Source organism: Bombus vancouverensis, chromosome 1 (assembly GCF_051014615.1).
Source record: "Bombus vancouverensis nearcticus chromosome 1, iyBomVanc1_principal, whole genome shotgun sequence".
Taxonomy (NCBI): Eukaryota; Metazoa; Arthropoda; class Insecta; order Hymenoptera; family Apidae; genus Bombus; species Bombus vancouverensis.
This window is the reverse complement of record NC_134911.1, coordinates 1847081-1874504: the sequence shown is the minus strand read 5'-3', so window position 1 is coordinate 1874504 and position 27424 is coordinate 1847081. Positions and strand designations below refer to the sequence as shown.

The 27424-nt window shown below is 30.4% G+C and overlaps 2 protein-coding genes across 3 annotated transcripts in view; both read right to left on the bottom strand.

The window, feature by feature from the left end:
• Positions 1 to 27424, bottom strand: part of LOC117162475 (uncharacterized) — a 417893-nt gene that overhangs the window by 274790 nt on the left and 115679 nt on the right. The window lies entirely within an intron of this gene.
• The window catches only part of LOC117160570 (uncharacterized), a 95754-nt gene that overhangs the window by 54931 nt on the left and 13399 nt on the right, over positions 1 to 27424 (bottom strand). For both annotated transcript variants that reach the window (XM_076627187.1, XM_076627961.1), the window contains exons 2-8: positions 18847 to 19086; positions 17462 to 17586; positions 14451 to 15093; positions 12877 to 13678; positions 12622 to 12699; positions 11313 to 11515; positions 10210 to 10445 (exon numbers count right to left, since the gene is read on the bottom strand). In XM_076627187.1, the coding sequence (XP_076483302.1) occupies positions 10210 to 10445; positions 11313 to 11515; positions 12622 to 12699; positions 12877 to 13678; positions 14451 to 15093; positions 17462 to 17586; positions 18847 to 19086 (2327 nt within the window). The remainder of the gene's footprint in view (positions 1 to 10209; positions 10446 to 11312; positions 11516 to 12621; positions 12700 to 12876; positions 13679 to 14450; positions 15094 to 17461; positions 17587 to 18846; positions 19087 to 27424) is intronic.

The window sequence follows — 27424 nt, the reverse complement described above, 5'->3', positions numbered from 1 at the left end:
AAAAATCTTCAAGAGTCGCCAAACTAACAGTAAATATTAATCACGTATTACATGTAAGTACCGATGCTGGTCGTACCAGGCAAGATCGTGTGGAACCACGAGTATCACTCTGTTTACAATTCCCTGGGCGTTAATTCTCGTTGTCAGGGGCTTCTTCGACCGCTGGTTTCCCTTGCAACGATCGGTGGTGATCCGGCGTTGCGCACCTGTGGCACACACTAATCAAGTTCACGAACTTTTGTCACAGAACTGTTTGGAAAGTTCGCGAGGACCGATGGCAACGTACCACGATAGAAACCATTACGGACTCTCGGGTTTTCGTCATCGTTTCGAGGCAAACGATACACTGTCAAAGAAAGCACTAGCGATTCGCGTGGGCTACCGCCGCTAAACTGAGAGCGTTTGTACCGTGAGCCGTGAGGCACACCTGAATCCCACAGCATCGGTCACTACCTTACTACGGCACCGAACAATCTCTATAGTGGCGTCGTTATAGTGTATATTATATGTACACCGGGTGGTGCGTAGCGAATATAGCTGGAACAACATTCGCTCGACCGTGGCATCCGCGTCCGTGAAGAGCGACGATAATAATGCCCCACAGTTGACAGCCGCGATTAATACGCCGCTGCTTTTATCTCATTTACCTTGACCAACACCGAATAACTAACTAAACCGAGGAAAAGAAAAAAAAAAGCAGCTTTAGAGTTGGAGTTTAGTTTGAGCAATCGCGATTGATATCGATGGTATATGATTGACTAGTATTTTTTGACTGTCTCATTGCAAGAGCTTGTAAAAATGTACGAGAAGGAAGAAAATTAGGGGATAATGAATTCAATTGCGTCTTCTTAACTTTGATTTCTTATGTAATAGATAATTTAGTACTCAGTCTGAGAATATTTATATATACATTTATGGTAAAATGTAACTTAAGAATGAAAAAAAAAAAACGATTTTAATTTACTACTCAAAAATGCACACAATACGTATAATAGTAGAAATATATGAAACGTCGAAAGTAAAGTACTTGTTATAATATTTAGTAATATTTACCTTTCATTTCTTTAATTATGTTTTCTCAAAAATATGAAATTGTACAAATATCTGCAGTCCAGTAATATTTTACGTTTTTACTTTTGTTAGAAAAATAGAAATCAATAATTGTTCTGATTAGATTGCTTAGTATTGCATTAGTATTGCATTGGCGCAATGATATAGCACTAGAATATATAGAATATATAGATATATTTAAATATAGCTATACAGATGTATTTTTAAGTTATGCAGCGTCGTAGAAGGTTAATTATATCGCGTCGTTCATTTAATTGAAATCAAGATTATAAATTATCAATCTTGTTTAAAAGGTAAAAAAGTTTTGACAGTAATTCCAATTCCAATTTTTTATGTAATATTTGATTCAGGTGTAAATATGCATATTTAATTAAGTCTTCTTCAATTTTGGGCAAAAGATGGAATAAGACAACCATATTTCGCAATAGTAAGTCCGCTTGCAATATCTCTAATTTTGATATCCTGTGCAATATTTAAAATGTAAATTAATACAGCGACGTTATATTTAATTTAGTAGAAAAACAGTTTAAATATTACACGTCGCATTTTAATTTTCGGCTCAATATCAATTATTGGAAACAATAATGAAAATAACCTTGGCGTTATATAGAAAACAAAATAAAATATTTATTATAGACTACTTAAACGATAACAAATAATTTTGCAAGTGTCATTTTCAATTTTACTTCCTTATTTATCTTTACAATATATTTAAATTCTTATTTATTTTATACAAAACGGTATATTTATATTACAGTTTATATTATAGCACGGTTAGATAAAGAAGTATATAAATCCATGTGTAACAATTCGAGAATGTTTAAGACACGGTATAAAAATTTTAGTTTCACTTGTTATCTTTTTCTTTGCCATACGAATAAACACAATAAAAATCTTCCCAATGTAACTTTCAAAATCAAGCAAAATCCTTGAAATTTTGATTTAAATATACTTGCACAGAATAAAAATGTGCAACATGCAATTACAATGCACATGAAATGGAAAGAAAAAGGTAGAAGTTCACGAATTCCTCCAATCTTACATCTCTGCAAAGAAAATCTCAAAAGAAGATCAAATTCCTCGAAATAATAAATTAAACGCAAAATATAATTACAAAAGTTACGAAGCAAAAAGAAATAAAACAAGAGACGTAAAAACCTACTAGGAGCGTAGAAGACAAAAATTCTACAAAGGACAGTTTCCGAGATCTTCTGTCTACGCAAAGAAAATCTCTAGAAATTCAAATTTAAGCAGAAAATAAGAACGTATAGCGTATAATTATAATACGTAGAAAATAAAGAGAAAGAATGTAAGAATTTATGAAATACGCAGAAAGCAAACAAAAATGTTAGCAACGACGACGACTCTACGATGAGTTCGTGACACCTTGTATAAGCGTCGCAGGTGAGCGGACTATAGTGCGATACAGAGAACGTTGTTATACTATTATTTCTATGCTGTTTCCCTCAGCCCCGCTTCGCTTCGTCTCACCTGCTCGCTCGCTTGCTTCTCCCGCGCTCAAAAGCCAGCTCTCCACGTTTCTACGTGTACGTACACACGTATATATATATATTACAAAACAAAAATTTGCGTCTGCCGCACGAAAGGAAACAATCGAGACACCGGGTTTCCTCCTATTCCTTGTAACCGACAGAAGCATTATCCGATGGTGCTGTTAATTAATTAAAAGCGGATTATAAGTGGGCGTACTGTTCTCACGTTTTCAGGCAAAGTCTGTTTTCAGACGAACGTGTTCTATGATAATATTATATTATCAGAATTTTCCTAATTATACGAGTTCCCTTCGATGAAATCGTGGTAAACCGTTTTATAGTCAATGCCGTCGTCTGAACCCTGATGAGACGCTGTTGTGATTTTTCGGAGAATGATGAGAAAAAAGTGCAAGGAATTATAGATACGATAATTGTACGTACAATTATACATAATTATATATATAATTATATAAAATAATTAAACGTAATAATGACATATAATATTAAAATAATAGTTATATTTATAACGGAGAAGTAAGGGTAATGTACATAGGATAATAAAGTAATGGATAATAAACTAATTTTATAGTGTTTTATGTGATGCCATTTTGGTACGGTTCAAGAAGAACTATTGAAATACGAAATTTATTAGAATATATTAAAATGCAAGCATAATAAATCATTTTATAATCGATATATACATTATTTATTCCTATATATTATAAATAAATCTTATGTACTACTCAGGATTTCATTGAAACACGGAAAAAGAAATTGTAGCGAACTTTTTGATATAATATAACATATATTATATGTATATATTAATATTGCCTGATTTAGCAAATCTTATTCTTTTATGGGAAAAGTACAACTACAGCTTTGTTGACGTCGAATGGATAATGCAAGCATAGAATGATAGTAGTATTACGTATTTCAGATAATTGGACAATACGTATCTTGTATTTTTACGTAAGATATTTCAAAGAAACAGTCAGATATGAATATAGAAAAAATGATCAATAAATGTATTGAAATAAATACCATACAAACATTCTATGGTTTAATAAAGTTAACCTTGTGTTTTGGTACTAGTTTAGAGAAGCTATTGTAACAACGAAATGTAGAGAATCATAATGAATGCCTTGAAATATATTAGATGCAATATGCACAATAAACCATCCTATGATGTGGATTATATCTCATATTATTTTATATAATAATATTATCATATATTTCAAAGAAATGACAAAAGAAAAAATATGGGAGAAATCTGCGATGAATGATACGATAAAATAAGTTTATACTAATCGAATAAATGAACTTACGTTTAATGACATTATTTTTTCTGTGATACCGCTTTGTCATGTTTTCAGGAAAATTCCGTAACAAAGAGGTAGAAAGAGTCGCAACGTACATCTCAAAATATACCTAGTTGTTACAGTGGAAATAGACACAATAACAGTATGCGATTCTACAGCTAAAGACACTATTTCTTATTTTCACATGAAATTTTCTACAGAGCCAATTGAAAGAAAGAAATCGAAGAAATCAGAGCCAATGACTCGGAATAAATTATAATGAGGCGAAGAAAGAAACGAGGGACGCAATGACACTTTAACTCGTGATATAATCGCTGATCTACTTTTTCTCAATGAAACTGCATAAAATCCTAGAGTCCCAGATTCGTTTCTATTTAGTTTCTTTTTCTCTTTTCGTTTCAAAGAACATCCATTTAAATCGAAAAGAAGATTCCTCTGCGCGATTTTCAAGAAATTCTGTACATTGAACACGCGACTACCTTCGTGGCTAGGCTAGCCTATCCACAGAAAATAGAGAAAAACAGCGATCCCGGCGTAGAAGAGCAAGAAATACATGGACACGAAGACCGTGATTAATAGTTGGCATATTCTTCTCACATCCATGTTTGCAGGATGTTCGTCCCTCCAGATAGGATGGATATCTCACACCGTGAAACGCGTGATTTGCATTCAACTCGGCCGTTTGTTCGTGCTTATATCATGCGAACTCGGGGACGAAAAGCATAGGAACAACGGGACGTGGATTTTGTTTCGAGTACGTTGAATTTTTCTCCATTATCGATCGAAAATTGTAATTAACAGTTAAACTTAAAAATGTTTCTATATGTCTTTTCAGCGTGCGCGTTTGTTATTTTAAACTCTCGTACAGATATAACAATTCTATTTAAAAAAAAAGAGAATTAAACATATTTAATATAATTTTATTTCATTCACACAATTAAACCTCAAATTTTCAAATATCTTACGTATTTCGTTTCAGGCAATTTTAATTTCAGAAATCATATTTTATTAAAAAAGACGATATTCTTTTGTTATTGCAATTAAATAAATTTCAATTTAATATCGAAAGATTCTATTGCTCGCTGGACAATTTAGTAAGTGGTCGTTTCGAGCGAGTATCTGTTATTTCAGATCGCGTGTTTATATATGTTACGTATCTCTTGCACGTTCACTGACAGGGACGGCGAATAACATTTTTCTTATCAACAATTTCGTGTTTGAACTCTGATACGGAAACGATACCGCACTGGCTACGCTGATAATACTGTCCTGGCGTTCGCGGGTTTCAGAGAGAACTCCGACTGGTTTCATACGGGCTAGTATGCCAATGGTTTCGATAATCGATAGGCTTATTGAAATACAAAACCGTGGTGGTGTTGCTGGCAGACACGTCGGTAATGTGTGTTTTTAGTTATGTGGAATGGGTATACGGAAAAGATATTTCAAAGTTTGTATACATTTGAATGAATGAAATAAACTTGAAATTAAACTCTAAATTCTTCCCCAAGGTAGCATTCTTATATCTGTACAATATTTTAAAATAATGAACGTACATATTGGGAAGTTTGAAATTTAATTGTTCAGTAAACGAAATTTTTCAAATTTTTTAACAATATAATTTTTATATTTACATAATGAAGGGACGTGGTTGTTTAAAACTTGGACTGTTAAGCGTTTTATACACGAAACGAAATTTATTCGCGACATAAAGCTCAGATTAAAGAGGAGAAAAAATTTATTAAATTGTTTTAGGGTAGAATTGTTTATGATCTTATATCTGTATAGGAATACTGAGCAATAGATACACATATAAAGTATTAACAACCTTGTAGTTAATGCGACGTTAAATTGCAAGTAAACAAAACTTTTTAAAAGCCATTAGAACTATCACTTCAAAGGCAGATAATATTAAAAAACTAGAATTAAATTTCCAACATAATTTATTCAATTCTTTATTTTCTCTTATGAGCTCCTTTTACAGAAGGCTACTTAATTTTCTTTTTTAGTCAAATTTCTTGTTTATAGAGGAGACCCTATTAACGTCTAAAATGAGCAAAGATAGATTGTAAGTCAATGCAATTGTATAAAGCCGTTAGGAGAATTGACGCGTGTTACTCCACGTGGGTCGTAAAGCACAGTTTCGAAGCCACCGAGAGATAATGTTTCTACTTTCGTTAAAATTCCTATCTAAGTATTACACCGATATCTTTCACATGATCGTAATTCGTTAGAAGTATGTTATAATATCACGGATTAGAACATACATTAACAAACATAATCAGTTCTATTTCGACTTACATATTAATGCCGTTGCTTCAAGTACAATGTTGGAACAAAAGGATCAAAGTTTCATTTACATTCATGTTGATCCTGCATGTATCATACTTCTTGTATGCTGCATAATAGTACATACATTGTCGTCCATAAATATTTGAATAATTCGATCGACTCGTACTAATATCTGAATTTGATAAAATTATGTAAATTCACGATGCATTAATAATTAAAAATAACACTTATTTCTGTATGGAATTAGTACATTATAAAAAATTACCTATTAAGAGAACTAATGTATTTGTGTATTATTAAAGATCATGCTAAAGGTACTTCCATATTATAGGAATATTATTTTCTATTACTATAGTTTATATGTATACATTTTGAATTTTAAATTTACTGTATATACAGGGTGGTTGGTAACTGGCGATACAAGCGGAAAGGGGGTGATTCTACACGAAAAAAGAAGTCGAAAATATAGAATAAAAATTTTTCGTTTGAGGCTTTGTTTTCGAGAAAATCGACTTTGAATTTCCGCTCGGTACGCGTGCACTTTATCACGTCTCGTTATAACGGATCTCACTGTAGATCGTTGTCTCGATGGAAAAATTAAAAAAAAAATTTTTATTCTATATTTTCGACTTCTTTTTTCGCATAGAATCACCCCCTTTCCGCTTGTACCACCACTTACCAACCACCCAGTATATTATAAAATTTTACGATATACTGTATAATTTACTAAACATTATTTTTATGGTAGTTTAAAATAGTATTATAAATTGTGATAGGATTTATAGTGAAAACAATTAAATTTGTTGTAGATATTGATTTTTACACTGTATCAAATTTTGCGGTATAATATAGAACACATCTTTACTATACCGTACCGTGAATAATTATAAACTCAACCCTATTTTTAGATTTTTCATAATATTAAAACAAAAATTGACAAAATCGTTTATACAATTACATATAATATAAAACAAAATTGAAGATACAACAAACAAAAATTTTCTTCTTTTGGAGTCTAGGAAAAATTAAATTTTCTCTCACAATTGCGTTTCTGACTGTGAACAAGTATAAACTCAATGTTAACGTTGTTACGTTTTCGTCTAACATTTAGCGGATTTTCCTTTATTTTTTATTTCTTCTGTTAATTTGTTAGATATACTGTGCATTATCTTATTTAAAGTTTCATTTTGAGTATCCGGCCACACGGATTTTATTTTTTTTTAATGATGTTTTCCATAGGTGGCTTCCCCTGATCGTAAACTTTTGTTGCTAAAATTCTCCACAGGTTCTTGATCGAATTCAGTCTCGATGCTAGCCATGGTAATGATGAAATTTTCAAAATCTTGAAACCACATTTTTCTAGCGGTAACTGTATGAATAAGAGCATTATCTCGCTGAAGAATGCCTTTTTGGTTTCAATTTCTGTTATGACGGGCAATAATCCGTCATGTAATATCTCCTGATTTCCTATAGCATCCAATTTGAGGTGTTTGAGTCTATAATTATTCACAGCACTGTATATTTACTATTTGTTGTAGAAAGTTTGGCAATTATTTGTATAATAACTATTAAAAATAAATTTAATCGAATCATAACATTTCATTGTGCGGTATACTAACTACAATGGTTATGAAGAATAAACTCATTGTGATATTCTGACTTAATAGACTACAGATTTTTATGAAAATCTATGTTTTTATGGACACGGCTAAAGAAATAGAAGATTTATTTTACTTATTAACCTACTAACTTGTTAACCGTGACGTCCATTAATCAGATTCATTGATAAAAGTAAAAACAAATCAACTTCAGTTAAGTCAGTTTTAGACCTTGCAAATGTAAATGTGATGTAATATGATACAACTTATTTGTAGCAAAATTAAAACTACGCGTGAAAAGATAGGTATCTTTAAATAGGTACATAAATTATTACTCGAATGACGAGTTAAATCGTTTCTCTTGATTGACAGATTAAAATTCTAATGAATACCCTATTCTTCATATCTTATACGCTTTTGTATAGTAAATATATTTTTATATCTTCAAATTTTGTATAAATGTATAAAAATCCACAGACTACTAGTTGAAGATTATATGAAGAAACAAAAAAAAAAAAAAGAAAAAATATGATATTGATAATATACAATTAATTAACAGTGTTCTGCACTTTAAAGTTCTATAAAACTGAGAAAATGCTACTTATAATATTTTACCCTGTGGTCTTTGAATGTTAACGTACAGGGTATTTAAAAATATATGTTATGACTCTGGCAGATGATTCTATATCCTGGGATCAATGGAGACCTTCAATTTCAAAGCCAAATTTTGTTATTACATCGTGTAGTTCTCGTCACGAGGAACAAAAGTCTCAAAGCAAGCATGAATTTCAAATCGTCATATTACGTTTGAAGGTGTAGAATCATCTGTCAAAGACATGACGTAATTTTTGAACACCCTGTATGTAAAAGACTCGAATAGGGGGGAAACAGGCACGAAAGCGAAATGTTACTTGCTGCTACGATAGTTAGTATGAACTGCGACTATTAGTTATGGTTATGCCTTTTAAGAAGCTATAGAATACAAATATGAACAAATCGCTACTGATTTCGCGTTCAAGTACCGATAGCGTTTCTCTGTGTCGTTCTTCTGGTTTATAGCATCCCTTAACAGTCTGTTATGATTGATGAAATTGAAGAAAATTCGGCAAATTATACGTCGTATGTAATATCGATTTATACAGGGTGGTGAGTAACTGGTGGTACAAGCGGAAAGGGGGTGATTCTACGTGAAAAAAGAAGTCGAAAATATAGAATAAAATTTTTTTTTTAATTTTTCCATCGAGACAACGATCTACAGTGAGATCCGTTATAACGAGACGCGATAAAGTGCACGCGTACCGAACGAAAATTCAAAGTCGATTTTCTCGAAAACAAAGCCTCAAACGAAAAATTTTTATTCTATATTTTCGACTTTCTTTTTCGCGTAGAATCACCCCCTTCCCGCTTGTACCACCAGTTACCAACCACCCTGTATACCCGATTGTTCGCTAAAAGATTATTGTTGACAATCGCGAGAAAATAGTCTGCTGTTTAGATTCAAAGTGCAATTCTTTTCAATTACAGAAACATGAATTGTTTCGCGCATTGTTTGCGTTGCAAAGATTTCATCGTTGTTTCTTCTTCTTCATCGTTGCGTATTCTTTTGTTTGTTTCTTTGTTAGTGAATTTTGCTTACTGCACAACAAGAAACATGATGTTGTGCTCGAAATCATTGACTATTAGTAGAATTTATTGTTATAACACGACAGTCGAAAGAAAATAATTGGTAACTTATTAGAATTGAATGTAAGTTCTATTTTTATAATAAATGTATTTAAAATTCTACATATTATTTGGAGACTATCTACGAAAATATTTCTTAATAAAATAATGTTTTATTAGAATATCAAATCAATTGACTTGTATAATTTATTTTAATATAAATGGATTTAAATTGAGGAAATTATTATCAATATAAAACACTGAGTTAACCATGAGAAGCTATATTAAAATTAAAAATTAATTTTATTAAATTTTCATTTTGTTCTGCATACACTTGTCTAAAATATTTCAATATATCTTATCGCAAAATAGAGCAAAACATATATGTATATTCTGGAGAATGCTACAGAATGAATCTGTATCTTTATTTTATTAATTTCATTCCATTAACGACTAGTACTTTATTAATATATTTATCAACTATTAATTGTTTATATTTAATTATTTATTCAATATGTGATATTCAAATATTTTAGTAATATGTAATAATACTTTTCAATTATTATGTATAAACTTCACTTGATATTCGTAATTATCTATGTTTTAAGTTGTCTGGAATATATTACAAAAATAAGTGAAGATGCAAAAAATATATTACATATTTGCACAAATAATCATATGTAGAATGTATTTGCTATTATGCGTGCACAACGGGATTAAAAATTAGGTTAGTATAATACAGGTAATAAAAATAAATAAAAGATCATGTTTACATACCTTGAGCGTCAAACTGTCGCCTTCTACGAAGCATGCTTCTTCCTTGAGATGAAATGGGACCTGTTCTCCCATGATTATCGTCGTGAGGATCATCTTCACCTGCACTTGTTGCGCTATCACGTTGCACTACTTCATCACTTCCGATCGTCGATGGAACCGCACTACTTCCGTTTCCACCGAAAAACTTCACTTTCCTAGCCAGTTCCACGTACCCATGAAGACCAGTTTCACTTAATCTAATCGGGAAGAAGAAACAAAATAAAAGTATGACAGAAAATCTAAAAAATATATTAAGATAATTAATTAATTATCGAAATAAGTAATACTTATTTAATGTTATTTTTAACGAGTGTTTTATATTAATATTAATAATATTATTACTAATTCAATAAATATAAAACTATGTGTTATGACTTACAAAGTAATTCGATTAGTCGAAGCACAATATCAGGTTTTGTTGGAAACGAAAATTATAAAAATAACTTTTTCACTGTTTGATAAGTTGTCTTATAACACGATTTTCACAGATATTCTTGATACACTTTTCTTTCAAATGAAATCTTAACAATAAAGATACTAATTTTTCAACTGTAGATACATGTAACATTATCTCTATCTAAATACGATATGGAAATAGTTTAATATTAAAATAATAGTAATTTAATGTTAAAATAGAAAATTTGAGAAACTCAAGTATGTATTGAGAAAAGCAATAAATTTGTATCAACATTGCTTCTACCTTTTTACACAAAATAATGAAAAGTTGCTTGTCTCTCAAATATCAACAACTTTATAAAACGAAATTCTACGGTTCAGCTTTCTTTTATTCAAAGCAAAGACAAAAGATTCAAAGAAAATGTGCTAGACTTAAAAATCTGGCACTTCAGACGTAGAACTACGTTTCACCGCAATTATTGAAATTCTTTTCACTGGTTCGATTTCTAATTCATGTATAAGAGTGGAAATTTCCGCCACTACTTGCTAATGATTGATTATTCCGGTAGTAAATAGTTGATTATTCGAAGTGCGTGTTAGATACGGTAAATTAAGTGGTAAATTAAATTTCGCGACTTGAAGCGTCGCGTGATTCAATTTACACACACCTGACACTCTCGCTACCGCTGCTCTCGTATCTAGTGCTATTAGATTCCCTTCTGGTCCTTGTAATCGCATCTCGTATTCTTTGGGACGCGGAGCACGAGTCACCCGTTTTCCGTGGAAGTGCAGGAGTTGGTTCGCTCTCACTCTCCCTTGGGCTGTATCTCGACGATCTAGTGCTCAGTGGACTTGCTTCCGGAGATAAGTGCTGTAAGGAATTCAGTATTTGTTTGTATTTCTACTATATTGTAGTATAATAAATAACAGAAAAGTCTATAAAAGAAATAATATGGCTATGTAGAAATCGGAATATTTTTTATTTAAGTAATGTATTAGTAATCTAAGTAGTGTCGCATTTAATATCCTCAAAGATAGAGAATTTTAATTATTATTCAAACGATTTAATTATTTTTTAGTAGTTTAAATAATTGTAAATAAAACAGTCATGTTATATGGTAGAGGAAGAAATTCTGATAAGAAATATATTTTTTAAGCAGAATCTATATCCACAGAATGTTAGGCCAGAATGAAAAATTGTGTTAGAATTGGAAAGAGTTATTTAGAAATTACATACAATTTTCTTGTTTTTACATCTGTCCTATCTGAACTTTTTTTTATATTTTCTAAAGACGTTAACGTTTGTGAATGATCCTTAACTTTACGAAACAATTTTTAATACATAAAATATTGGACATACTGTTGTAGAATTAAAATTATTTAAATGTTATAAAAATAATGAACGCTGTTTGCTTTATTTATTTGCATGACTTAAGCATTTTACAAACCACTCTGTTTGAAAATAACGATGGCCACGTTTTGTTGACTATAACTTGATTGTTACGTAGACATTGAATTTAATGGTCGTACTCATAGGTACGGAAGACAATGGTAATTCCACATATAGGTATTATATAATGAAGAGTACAGGAAAAAGTTGTTTTGTATAATATTCAATAATAATATATTATAGTATTTAATAATAAAATGTTATATAATAAAATATTATTGAATACTATCAACTCCGAAACTTCTCAGGTGCGTGTTCAATTACAAAAATAAATTTCTATTTGCTTTCGCTATGATTATAAACTAGGCCACGTGATTCAGATAGTGATCCATTAAATCATACTTATACTTATCCGTTAAATGTTGTACACGAAATAATGTTCGACATATAGATAAGTTTTATCTCTCACTTTATATATTGTTTTCCTCCGATTATTATGAGAATCGTTATTCATGCATCGACACCTATACTCTTAAAATGAGTACATTAAAATCAACGACAAAATACATGAAATATAGTTAACTTACACTGGAGCAACGTTTATTTGGAGTATCGTCCGTATCATCAGGATTGGAAAACTCCTCCTTTGAAAACTTCCGACGTACCTATATCGAATACAGTTGCAAAGTAAAATTAGATCGATACTCAACTTAATATGTATTAATACTTGAAAGTATTAGCCTCATAAAAATCTAATTAACTTTCGAATTCTACAATAAATTGAAACTCAATCAAATCTTCAAACTACCAAATCCTTCGTAACACAGCCACCAGATACTAACCACTTGAAAATCGTCGGATTTCCTCCCACATGCAGAATCTTTCCTGTCATACGTTCCAAACGCGGTAACATCGGCCTCGGAATTTTCGATCAGGCTTTCAGCGATCTCCTTCATAGAGTCCGTGTTCTTATCGTTCTCCAATGCTTGTGCCTCCTCGACTATCAAGTTTTCCTCTTTGTTCGCCTCCTTTTCTCCTTTCTTCACGCCTTCTTGTTCTTCCAACAGCTTCTCGTCGGTGACGACCACGTCGAGCATCGTCTGTTCGTTGGCCGCCGCCTCGGCTTTCACTCTCTCATGCTGGTTCACGCGTGGCCCTTCCTCGTCATTTCTCGACGACTTGCCATAGAGGCTTTCCTTACTGCCCTCTCTGTCCGGTGCCCTCGTCCTGCCTTGTTCGTGTACCGTCGACTTCGATTTCGACGTGGTCGAGACGCCCACGCGTTCCTCCGTCCTCTCCTGCTTCTCCTCTTTCCCGGCTTGCTTTCCTTTTGCAGCAACAGCCGCGTTATTCGCATTTGAATTCGCGCTCTCCCTACCCACGTCTTCGCGGCTGTTGTCCCGCCGGAATAGCCGAATGCCGTACTTAGAGTCCTCCTTCCCTGTCGATTGGTTGAAGAACGATGCTCGGGTTTCTTCTTTCCACTCTTTTCGGTTAGACTTGAATACGCAGCGGATATCGTCCTTGCTATCTTGGCGCTTTAGTCGGTCTTCCTTGTTTTTTGGAGATAACAGTTTGGGGATCAGGCTAGGTAAGCTTATGTCCTCGCGACTTCGACGCAAGTCGTCGGTACTACCTCGGTATCTGGAAGAAATTCAAATGCTGTTTAATAAGATGCATAACGTAATATAATAATATAATTTATTGTATGTGTAACATCTACAATGATGTATAGATATCTATAACATGGATGTGTTACTTTCAAGTAAGGTAGAGCCCCTCTTATTTCGGTTCAATTTCTTCCTTTGAGAAATCAATTCTTGAGATAGCATTCTCAGTATCGCGCATTAATTGTGGGAATATAAACATTTCTGTTCAAGCTATTTTATTATCATTTTATTTTCAAGACATGTTTCCTACTGATCTAAGTTCGCTTCTTTAATCGATCATTGTTGAGTGTCAGTATTTCATATCCGATGTTTCCCTAATTTGTTTTCATATATTGTTTATAAGCACGTAAATATTCTAAGTAGAATAATCGCTAAAAAGTATATGACACCACTATAATTCCAAAACGATGGGATGCAAACTAAGCAGGTGTCAATAACTCGCACGATTACACATTTTCACGTTTCCTTTGAACGTTAACAATCTTAACTTTGCAATTTTTGTTTTAGTCGAAACGATTTCTCGAACAGTTTTACTTGCACTGAAACTAAACAGGACGCGAATTATCAGACGAATCGCATAAATAATACCTAGGTCAGCATTGAAAATCACTGAAAATCGGGGTACTCTTGAAGAATATTTCGATGATTCCTATGGGTATGTAACGAAATTTTTGTTTTGTTCGAAACGATTCCTATATAATCCTATATAATCGAAACCTTGATTGAATCCGTGATTGAATAAATACCTTTGAGGGATGAGAGAACGTTTGGATGATTCTTGGGGGCTTCTAATGTCTTCGAATTCCTTGCAGCTTCTTTTAAATATTGGGATATTCGATTTTCTATCTCCATGTTTAATTGGAGATTTTATCTCTGGTGAAATAAACTTCGACAATATTCTCGGTGGTTTTATCAATGAAATTCTTGGTATATTTTGCTCTTGGCTACCTGTCGTCTCGTCTGGTTCTTCGATCTTTGTTTTATTGCAGCTGGTGCTTGCAGCGGGTCGGTCGTTTTTCTTCGTTTTTATAGCATTCGACGATAGCACTTCCTCTTCCTGTTTATTAAACAGCTTTTCTATTCGTTTCGCATTCGTTCGTTCGTTAGTTTCGACTCGTGACGTCAATTTTTCGAGAGAAATCGATTCGCTTTTTGTTATCGCATCTTTGCATGGGTCGTCTTTCGTGGAACTATTACTTTCATCGAACTGTTCATTCGCATCCTTGGCAACTGCTTCCTTTTCATCAGAATTCCACGTTTCTCTGTTAACGGACTTTACGATTTCATTCTTGTTAATGATTTCCCGATATTCTTGATGACGAGACGGCAAACTTCGATATATACGCAATTCTGGCGATTTCCTTGCTGCGGACCAGCGTGTGGGTGGACCTATACACAGAACGTATGAATAATTTATTGGATTCTTTTGATAAGAAAGTAAAATTTTCGATACGTCAAATATCGATAAAAGTACTTGCATTGAAAATGAATTCAAATTTTTAGATTTATTATAGTAATCAGTTGGTCTGCTAAATGTACGACAATTTACAACGAGGAGCAAAACTTGATGCAACATCTTTGAAACTGAGTAACATTTTTAAAATTGGACCAAACGATATAGATTTTTTTGAAAAGTTACGGAGATTAGTTTACTAAATGACGTACAAAAAAAATTTTCGGAAAACTGCAATTGACCGAAATCGCGAAGAAAAAAATTAACGTTCGCTTTCTGCAACTTTATTATCGAAGCATGTAGAAAAATTTAAACAACACATTTTATAGATTTATATCAGTTATATATATGCTGAAAATTTTATTGAAATCGGTTGATGTAAAAACAAGCGAGAGGCATCGAAAGATGTAGATTTTGGGCCGAAAGACGCGAAAACTGGAATTTTCGCCATTTTATAGTTCATAGCGACGTTAACCAATTTTGATGAAATTTTCAGCACGTATATAATTAACATAAATCTCCAAAATGTGATCGTTAACGTAAATCTTCGAACTGCTTAAATTATCATTACAGGTTTGGATAAAAAAAAGTTGAAAAAGTGACCTTTCCTTTTTTTTTCCAACCAATGGCAATTTCCTCCCATTTTTTTATATATCACGTGGTAAATTAATCCTTCTAAATTCTTAAGAAAAAAAAATCCAAGTCGTTTCGTCCAATTTTGGAAAAGTTATTCAGTTTCAAATGATGTTGCATCGGTTTTGCTCCTCGCGTATATATATGTGTGTATGTATGAATTATGATATATTTTACGCTATTCCTAACAATTTTATTATATTTAATGTAGTTAGTATTGGATCTAATGAACAGAAATATTGGAGTAAAAATTTTATAGAAAAGAAATTTATAATCCTTAAGATCTTTTCAATTATTTCTTGGCTGTAAGATAATGACAAAATTTATATATAGGGTGGTTGGTAACTGGTGGTACAAGCGGAAAGGGGGTGATTCTGCGCGAAAAAAGAAGTCGAAAATATGGAATAAAAATTTTTTTTTATTTTTTTTTTAATTTTTCCATCGAGACAACGATCTACAGTGAGATCCGTTATAACGAGACGTGATAAAGTGCACGCGTACCGAACGAAAATTCAAAGTCGATTTTCTCGAAAACAAAGCCTCAAACGAAAAATTGTTATTCTATATTTTCGACTTCTTTTTTCGCGTAGAATCACCCTCTATCCGCTTGTATCGCCAGTTACCAACCACCCTGTATATCTATTTAATATTTCTATTGCATAAGATATAGTAGAAATTGAAAGGCTCTAATGAAAAAATATAATAGAATGGTAAAATATTAAGTTGTCCGAAAAGTGTCTTTCTTTTACACACACGTCTTTTACAACGATGCATCTTTATACAAACATGAAACTTGACCTGTCAAACGTTGTGATTTTTATCTTAATAGAACAAAATGCACCATACGTAATTCGATAAAATAATATAAAACGAAAAATGTTGTGCATCCATTATTTCCTCATAAAATGAAAGAAACTTTTCGGACGACCTAATATTTTGGTTCCAATTAATTCTTTATGAACTTACGAATTTTTGTTATTACGGATTTCTGCCAGAAATTGGAAAACAATCAGAAATTTGAATAAGCTCTTTTTTGAATAATAAATTTAGTAATACAATAAATTGTTGCAGTCTGTATTTCCATCATAAACATTTATTATAAACGTTGAGTTATATTCAGTGAATATATTTCCCACATGCTTCTAAAATAGCGTTTTCAAATATATATGATTTTATTTTTCACGTTTGACTTATGTTTTCCAAAAACGACATTCTTCCTTCCTTTTTTATTTCTTAGATGAAATTTAAGTCCTCTTTTTGGAAAACTAAATTGATTAGACATTGCATTAATTCAATGAAATGATTTGCTGCTATATGTTTGTATACAAATCCATATGTAACTACTGTTGCATAACTACTATTTATTTATTTATGGCATTTAATGTGAAAATAAGAAGATAATACTATATATACTGTAGTACATTATATATATAATACACTATATAATATATAGTATATAGTATATAGAAGATATATTATATTTGATATTTCACATCGATATGTTAATTATTTATATGGAATATGCTATTACGTTCAAGTCTGTATGTATTTAATTCATATGAATTTATACAATAATATTATTATGATTCTAACATCGCAATAAAATGTGGAACTTGACATTAGAACTATAAATATAACATATATGGAATAAAAAAATAATATTCAACAAACCGTTGATTGTCCAAGCTCGTCGGATGCTGCTTTTCAATAATTCCACAGGTGACGCTGCTTTTCCATTTACAGATTTACATACTGAATTTACATAAGTCCATTTCTCAGTAACAACGTGTAATTCCCTAAAGAAACAAAAGTACTAGTTCAATTTTTGCATAAGAAAGGTGGAAGCAAAAATACCTAATTTTTTAGTAGAAAAAAGGCAGCAACACTAACAAGAGGAAATACTTTTCAATTACCATATCAAGCCATTCCATAAGGAACGTTATTTCTTACTTGTCTTAAATTTTGAATCCAAAATTAGGTCGTATGTAAGGAAAACAGTACAATCAGTAATTAGAAAAATTACAAATACGTATATATATATAGAAATAATCAATACTGATGAATCGTGACGAAAATGCTCAGAAAATAGCGATGTTCAGATGAAAAGCAGAAATATTAAATAATATAAAAGAACATAATTTGAAATCTGTATGTTAATCTCTCTAATCTTTAAATTTTTAATTACTTCGCGCTCCGCAAGAGCTTTTCCAAGAAATAGAAAATTCAACAGAATGCGGAATTTGAAGACGATAATCAAATGAGAGTGACCTATCAATTGTCAAAAGTTTAACAATTTTTCAGGGTGATTAAACTGCCAAAAAATTGATACATATATTCAGAAAACAATTGACAATGAATATCCATTAATACATACGATAAACTCCATTTTTCAAAGATTTAGAATTACACGTATAATGTATATAATACATTACTTACAAAATGATCTAGTGTCTTTCATACTTCATAGTTAATCAATACGTATAAAAATTTACAAAATGACCATAATAACTAGTACTCTTAATAATCATACGATCAACTACAAAGCCAAATGCTTAATTGAAGCCTGTCGCTCACTTGAAAAATATTGAAATAGTTTGTTAACTTTATTTTTATAAATCTATATTTAATACACTAGAATTTTATATAGATTGCATTTTATTAATTTTACGATATAGACATACAAAAATTTACAGCGATTAACAGAACTCATCAAAATTTATTTTTATGGTGGCTTAAGAGATTAATATAATTTTTGACAAAATCTACATTTAATATAATATTTTGTACGACATTAAATCTTGGCAAATTTGCCGTATACAAAAAAATATTGCATTATAATAGAGTATTTTAAACCTTACTTTTAATATACATTAAAACTGCATTACTTTCAAACGATTTAAAATCGTGTCACTTATTTTATAAAAAAGAAGATAAGCAATCTTATAAAACAGAAAAGCACAAAGAATCAAGGAAACGTCGGAAGGAATCTTAGTAGAGTCGCGAACAACGTAAGCTATGCAAAAAGGAAACGGTGTAACAATGGAAGAATTACTCACGCGATCTTATAGCAAATGTTACAGATCCATTCGACGTCTTTGTTATCGGCAGGGCTCCTGACCTCGATACGGCACTGTCTGCAAACTCTGTGCCTGCAGCGTGTGCACAGAGCACCGGTGTTGTAAAATCTACCAAACGGTGCACCGCATCTGGTGCATTTACGTCCTTGGTACGATAGTTCACCCGACGCCTTCAGTAGTCCCCTCCTTCGGAGGTATTGCAGATCAGCCTTCAGTCTTCTGTAAAACGTACAGTTCCTTTGCATTACCCTCCCGATTGCACCTTACTGTCGGCTTACGATAACATCGTACTTGCATTAATCACAGTGGTGTGCAAAAGTTTCCAGTCAGATAGATTTTTCACTTCCTATTCCAAAGATGATATCTAAGAATTTTAAATAATATTGACTATAAGAACATGGTAAGTAATGGTAGCAATAATAAGTAATAGTTATATAATATTAATTAAAATTCTTAAGAACATCATCTTTGGAATATGAAACGAAAAAACTTTCCAGAAACTCTTGAATACTATTGCAGATCCTACTATGAATAAGAATACAAGAAAAATGTAGATACCATGTTCCTCGAATTAGTGTAACATTTTTATTCTAAGATAGCGCAATGATAGCTCCATTAATAAACGACCAATTGTCATTGGTTGAAACAGATATAACTGATACTTTATTTTATATTTTATATAAAACCATACATATGCGGATTATTTGTGCAATAGTATAAATGTAGTAGAATATATGTATATGTATATGTAAGACACTTTTAGATAAAGTAATTAAGCGTTATCAATACGTTCCATTGACTAAAATCAAGTAGAAAAATATCTTGTTACATCTCATTAAATGTCTTATAGCACATGTTCATTATTCGACTTAGTTTCTTTTCAAGATTACAATTATCAACTTCTAAATATTAAACATAAATGATTATAATCGAAACAAATAAGTTGCAAAACAAAACATTTGAAAGCTGTCTTTTTGAGGACTAGTTCTAGGATAAAATAAGTTATAATTCTAGGATAGGGTAGATTTGCTTGAATATCAATGAATTAGGATTTCTAAATATGCAAAAACATACAAACTACGCATGATATACAAAAATATTTTGAAGGTGAAGCGATCCATTTTGATTTTGATTCTATAACTTTATACATACATAACTTTATATATAAACTAACCTAACTTTATACATAAAAATATAACTATGCGTAAGCAGCTTATTCGTAAATACTCTATTCGAAATGGTGATGACAGTTTCCCAAACCCTGATTTATAAGGCACTACACCTGATTTTGTGACAAGAGTTTGGAAAATTGGAACTAACGATATTAATAGTTTATCAGATATTAACATTAACTGTTTCCGATTAACTACGCTCAACTCGACATTTTTTACATATACAGGGTGGTTGGTAACTGGTGGTACAAGCGGAAAGGGGATGATTCTACGCGAAAAAAGAAGTTGAAAATATAGAATAAAAATTTTTTTTTTTAATTTTTCCATCGAGACAACGATCTACAGTGAGATCCGTTATAACGAGACGTAATAAAGTGCACGCGTACCGAGCGAAAATTCAAAGTCGATTTTCTCGAAAACAAAGCCTCAAACGAAAAATTTTTATTCTATATTTCCGACTTCTTTTTTCGCGGGGAATCGCCCCCTTTGCGCTTGTACCACCAGTTACCAACCACCCTGTATTTGTTATGTTTCTTGTTTATAGAGTTTCTGTATTAAAATTGCTAATGCAACTTACTTTATAACTTTTTTTACTTTTCTTGTACAATGTTTTCATTATTCGATATTGCAATGTAAATTAGGTGACGTAAATGTTATTTATATGATTCTGAATTTAGTCTAAAAATATGCAATACAGTTTCCTAAATTACTATCTTTCATCTGTTTTTCTTTCTTTTGCTAATTTTTAATTATTTTAAGTGATTTAATAGGAAATAGTAATAAAGCACATTTAATAAATGAAACAGAATTAATATGAACAGTGGCAAGGAAATGTACGTTATATAAATTAAATAAATGTGCGTAGGAAAGTTGCTTTAAATTTTTGGAATTTACCAAATGTCCAGCTGGACAAATTGTAAAGTACAAATTAAATAATAAAAAAAAATTCTTGGAATACCTTGAAATCGAATATTTCTTCTGCTATTTTATTTTCTTAATACAAAATCACGATTTCGATCAAAATTACAAATTCAAAGTTTTCATCAATTCCTGGAATTTATTTTGTTGCAATCATATTCCAATTTAAAATCGATTATTTCTTCTACTATTCTATTGCCCTAGTATAAAATCACGATTTTCATCCAAATCTTTGAACAGAATTTCAAAACCTGAAATTTACTTTTCTAATATAAACTTGGGATTTCCAATAAAATTGAGAACTTTGGACAATTTCCAGAAATTGAATACCTTTTTCACTGGTATGTTTTTTTAGTACTTACAAAGCTTCGATTTTCAATAAAAATTTGAAGCTACTTCTCTTCGTATCAATGCTGTAACACGTGCTGCATGTACAAAATAGTATCTGAAGTATCGAAAATATATATTGACTTTTTGGTGCCATACCTTCATTTATCGCAAAAATGTTAACGTAGACAAGCACAAAAGAACAGAGCACATTTAAATTCTAAACAATTTTTTAAAATAGATTGATTATTGCTTATAAATTACCTGGAATTAAATGTCAACTACTGCTTGGACCATAAAAAGTTGAAGTTACCTGCAGTTTTATCTTACGGGATAAGAATACAATTAGTTTCAGTTCTTCAAGCTCTACCATTATATGAATGCTTATCAAAAAATCAAAATAATCGTACCGGGTCCTTGGATATTTATAGTCCTCGAGACTGCGGATATTTGAGTAAATTTATATTTTTAAAAAAGCAAATAAAGAAATAGAACTTAATCAGAAATTTGTTTTACATATTAAACATTATAATAGGTGCCAAGTTTTGTATTCTTTGTATTTTTGCATGTTTAAGTTTTCTACAAATGCATAAAAACTCGCCGCCTAATCGTTACATTAACTCGAAGATTATTGTATCAATTTCTTGTTATTACACAATGACAATTAATTGAAGGAGGTTTTGCGTCTTTTCGACCATACATACCAATTTCACATTTCTAAAGCTTGCTACTTGCATTTCAGGAGAATGATCTTCTAAATTAATCATATTGCAACTGATCCCAATATAAAATAAAGAAAAAAGGTATTTTGCGAAAGCTATTATTTATTATTCGTCGAACATGCTAGGAGAAATTAACAAACTACGAATCTTCGTGCATTTATAAAAAGTTCAAAGATGCAGAAATGTAAATACAGAATTCACATAGGAAACAAGAGCACATAAAATATCCAAAGTATAACTCAATAATATTTAGAGCAAATGAAACAAATCTCTGTTTGGATTTCATCCCTTTAACTTTACAGTTTATAAAAATACATAATCTACTATTTAGCGAGTCTTTAACGTTTATTATGCACTATTGACTGGTCGATGTGAGATCGTTGCATTAGTTTTATTGATCGATGAAAACGAACAAGTTATGACTAGTGACATGCACACACCACAGTATCACGACTATGCCCCGTTAATGCTACAGTACTCACGCAATGAACGCAACAGACGCACGTGATGTATTCCTGTGGAAATCAATGACTGTTCTATCCCGCCGAAACACGCGTCACCACGTTTGGTATCTCAGTTAACACCAGAAAGCGATCTTCGCTTGTGACATTAGGCAAAGGAGAAGTGTGTAAAGTACAGCACGTGTTGAATATATCGAAAAATTGCATTGGTATCTTATTTAATTAACGCACTTATTACATAACGTTTAATTATAACACATCTATGTTTACTGTTAATTGAAAACATGTTGAAATGGAGTTGCTATATGTATAAGAAATTGTGAGAGATAAGCACTTATATTCTCTCGTTCCTTAAATGCATGATTTTCTAAATATTAAAAACCTTTTGAAATTGCCAATTATTTCATTGTTTCTTATTTCTTAATTACTTATTAATGCGTACATACAATATTATACATTTTAAATATGAAAATACCACATAATATAATATTAATATACTAAATATGAAAACAAATCGAAACCTAATTATTATGAACATATAATAAATTGGGTACTTTTGATAGTATACTATAATTTTCAATGTACTTTAACGTAATAACATTTTGAATGTCAAAAAAATAACACCTACTATATATAGAATAATATAGCAATACCACATAATATAATATTAATATATTAAATATGAAAACAAATCGAAACCTAATTATTATGAACATATAATAAATTGGATACTTTTGATAGTATACTATAATTTTCAATGTACTTTAACGTAATAACATTTTGAATGTCAAAAAAATAACACCTACTATATATAGAATAATATAGAATAAAATACTAAGACATTGCAATTTATAGAAAGATTATTAGACGACTCTATATATTGGAAGATATAGTAAATTGATCAAATATTACAAATATTACTTGTTTAAATTTACCTTAAGATTTAAGATTATTTATAGGTATTAGTCTCTTAATGGTCTTCTTAGGTTTTACTATAAATAAAATTATGGAAATACGTCATTTGTTTTCTTTGTGAGAGACTAAATCATATATTAAATCATGTATCATAAATAATGAATTAAAAAAATTTACAAAATGTGCTGAGTTGGTCAATTTAGCTTCTAACAGCATTTCATTTATATAACATCACAAAATTGGTTATCTCTCTCATCATTGGATCAAATCGGACTACATAAAAATGCGCTCGCCTACTTCAGAAGTGTAATCATAACATAAATTGTAGTAGTTTTTTGCGAATATTTCGGAAACTAAGGCCAAAGGGCGGTAACACGTATAGAAAAAAGTTGTTAAGAATGTTGACTTTGACAACATATTTCAAGGTCATTAAAATCGACGAAGCGTACCCTTTTCTATATAATTATCCCATTTTTCCACAAATTCCAGTATATTTCGCACACAAATTAATTAAAAATTTTACACAATCTATCGATCACAATCTAATCCACGAAATATCTCATGTCCTCGAATATTATGCAGAAAGCATAAAAAGCACTTGAGACTGCAATGTGTTAACAGAATAATTCGGATAAATAAAACGACAGCTTCTCTGACTTTTGGTCCGAGGACAGTAACTCTTGGGCGATCGCGCAGTTGCCGTATCGCTTGTATCTAGCTTCTTTTGTTGTAAAAAAAGAATTGACACACCACGCAAGAAAGATTGCTACATCTTTCTGGTTGGTGCCAATGTTGCGTTAGTGTACCTCGTAGGTGTTCCACCAAGTGGCATATATCTGGTTTTCATTCTCGTCGCATAGTGATAAAGCATATTAACGTAACATACTATGTATACGATGCAATGGACACGACCAAATAACAGTGAACGATATTTTCTTTGACTTTTAGACAATTCGATCAAGTACTCGAATATCTTCCTCCTGTTTCTCTCTATCTCTTTTTTTCTCTTTTTTCTGGAATTGTGTTTGTGCGTGTAATATAGGAACAAGATACGATAAGAATAAACATCTACGTATTAGATGTATATAAGCTGATGAAAGTATTCGAACATTTGTAGATGCCTTTTATGAATGTATTATGTGTGCTATACAAAACACTTTAAAATTTCATTAGCACCGTTATGAGACTTGACTATTATAATTAGATTGGTAACGTTTAAAACACGAAATATTATATATATACAGATATATTTGCACTAAATATCTTGTAATTTATATATATATATAATAATTTAATAATTTATAATTTATATATACATATATATATGAATTACAAGATATTTAGTTTAGATAATAATTTAATAATTTATAATTTATATATATATATAAATTACAAGATATTTAGTGCAAATATATCTGTATTTCGCAGTGATCACAAAAGTATTTAAACAGTCAGCTATCCATTATATTGAAAACCTCAATACATATTCAGTTGGACCAAATTTAACATCTATTATATGCTATAGATAGTTATTCAGGCTGTATAACACTTTTATTAAATATATGTTTAAAATTGTATATGTTTAATATGTTTAAATTTTACTGTGCTAATGTAATTTAAAAATGTTTTATATAACTTTATGATATAAAAGTTTCCTATCGTAAGTGTTTCCATGTTCAAAATACTAAAGTAATTGAGATGTTCGTATTAACTGATATTCATTGATTTTTAAGTATTACATTATTTATATTATTAAATATAGTATTCATTTAAAAGATTTAAAATTTTTTGACTCTATCTAAAATTCAGTATTTTTTATATTTGTATTTAATTAATATTTTGGTCTATAAATATTATTTATGCTTGTTTGTACGTCCAGAGACAGGGATGTTGCACTTTGCGTTATAAATTATAAAACAGATATATAGTAAAATTTATACGTGATGCGCACAAAATATTCATGCAGAAATTATCATCGTACTTTATTTTTAGGAAATTGTAAAACATTAACTTGTTACTGTACGTGAAAATGGAAAATTCTATTTTATTATTCTTTTATTTTCCTTTTTGTTCGAAAATACAGTATGTACGGTTTATTAAATACTTATTTTGATAAGTAAGCTTTTGGATATGTATATATCCAAGCAAAAATGTATCTGTATTCCTTATTTTTAACTTTTTTCCCTAATTCTTATTCCTTGTTCAAACCTGCTTAATAGCAATAGAAAATATAAGTTAACAATATTAGCAATTTATATTAATTAATAATTAACATAATCGATGAGAATATATTTTTCCACATTGCTTTTACTACCTGTAATAAAAATTTGGCCAATTTATTATCCCCATTATGGAAAACATAATTAAATTACTTATATAATTCATAATTCATTTGTTTACGTTATTAATTCCATCTAATGTATAATAGCACAAATATTTAAAAAATAGAAAATCTTACATTTATATAATTTTATATGTAATTCAAATTTCTAATTCATCACAATTCCTAAGATAATTTACCAAATAGTATTTAACAAAATTATAGTATTTAAACATAAATTAGCTTCATAACGTAAACGTAGCTTCCTTCTAGTTCTTTTCGTTGTTTTTTTTATTTCCATATATATACGTATATATACATATACCGTTAGCCTACATACCTTTAACCTCTATCCATGAAGGACAGAATTTCCGATGCAAACATTTACTCTTATATGATTAGAATACAGTAAGCAAATTTCTAGAATGCGTTAATTTATTGCCTTATATAATCCTGACATAATTTTCGCTACATTTAACACAAGCAAAACAATGAACCGAACAATCTTTACATTTGAGGCGTTTAACTATCAAATATTTTCATATTTTATCAAATTCGTTAGATATATTATTTAATGGAATATCTGGCAAAAAATTCATTTATGACATATTTACAGATATACATCAAATGATTGCAAATAGATATTTTTATATAGTCGTTACATTTAATTACATATCTGTAAAAATGTCTCTAAAACAATTTATAAAAGGTCCTAGTACTTAACGAATAATATTAACTTTGAAAATTAAGTTCATTCATACAATAATGTTTATGTCCTGAATAGTATGGATTAAAAAGCTGCAACAGAATAGATTTATTAAGAATTATTTATAAAAGTAATTATCTAAAAATAGTTACTTACAAATTACTTATATTAGATAGATATATCTATAAATAAACATATTTCCAATTCCAATATATATATAAATATACCTTTTCCACTTTAACTAAATTTCTAATATATTGCAATATATTTTCTTCTAATTTAACTAAACTAAATAGCCAGTTAATGTGCTTCTTTAACTAATTTAATTTCATTGAAATCACATACTTATTTGAGTACATTTATAAAACCAAATTTATAACTGAGAATTACTATAAAGTTTCGAATGATTTAGGTTAAGTTTAAATCAGCATTTGTTGAAACCAGTAAACGTGTAAAATAGAAGAGTGGACACAGTTGTCACATCCGATCAGCAAAAGACGAAAGTAGTAGTAGAAGCAAACCCATAAAGAATCATTGCGCGCCAATCCCACGCATCCGCCTTAAGGGCATTAAAAGCTGTGCAGATTTATGTATTAATTTAAAAATTTTGTCTCCAATGGTCTTGATAAATGCCTTGTTTAAAATCACATAAATTATTAAACTATATATTTAGTTATTACACTGTATATGTAGTATTAATAATTTATCACTTTGACAATAATCATTCAAACGGAGTTTTTCATTGTAAGTATTCCTCTTGTTAAATTTATTTCATTTATTATTAAGATTATATATTGTATATACATTTTCCCTAAAAAATCGGAGATATCGGAACATGACTTGTGAATAATGTCATTTTAATAATATTCATTCAAACGAAGCTTTCTTTTATAAACATGCCTTCTGTAACATTTATTTTATTTGTTACTGCAAAACTATGTCTTTTAATCTATATAAAATAGAAATATTAGAATTATAGACAATATTATTGTCTTAACAAAATTCATTTAAATGAT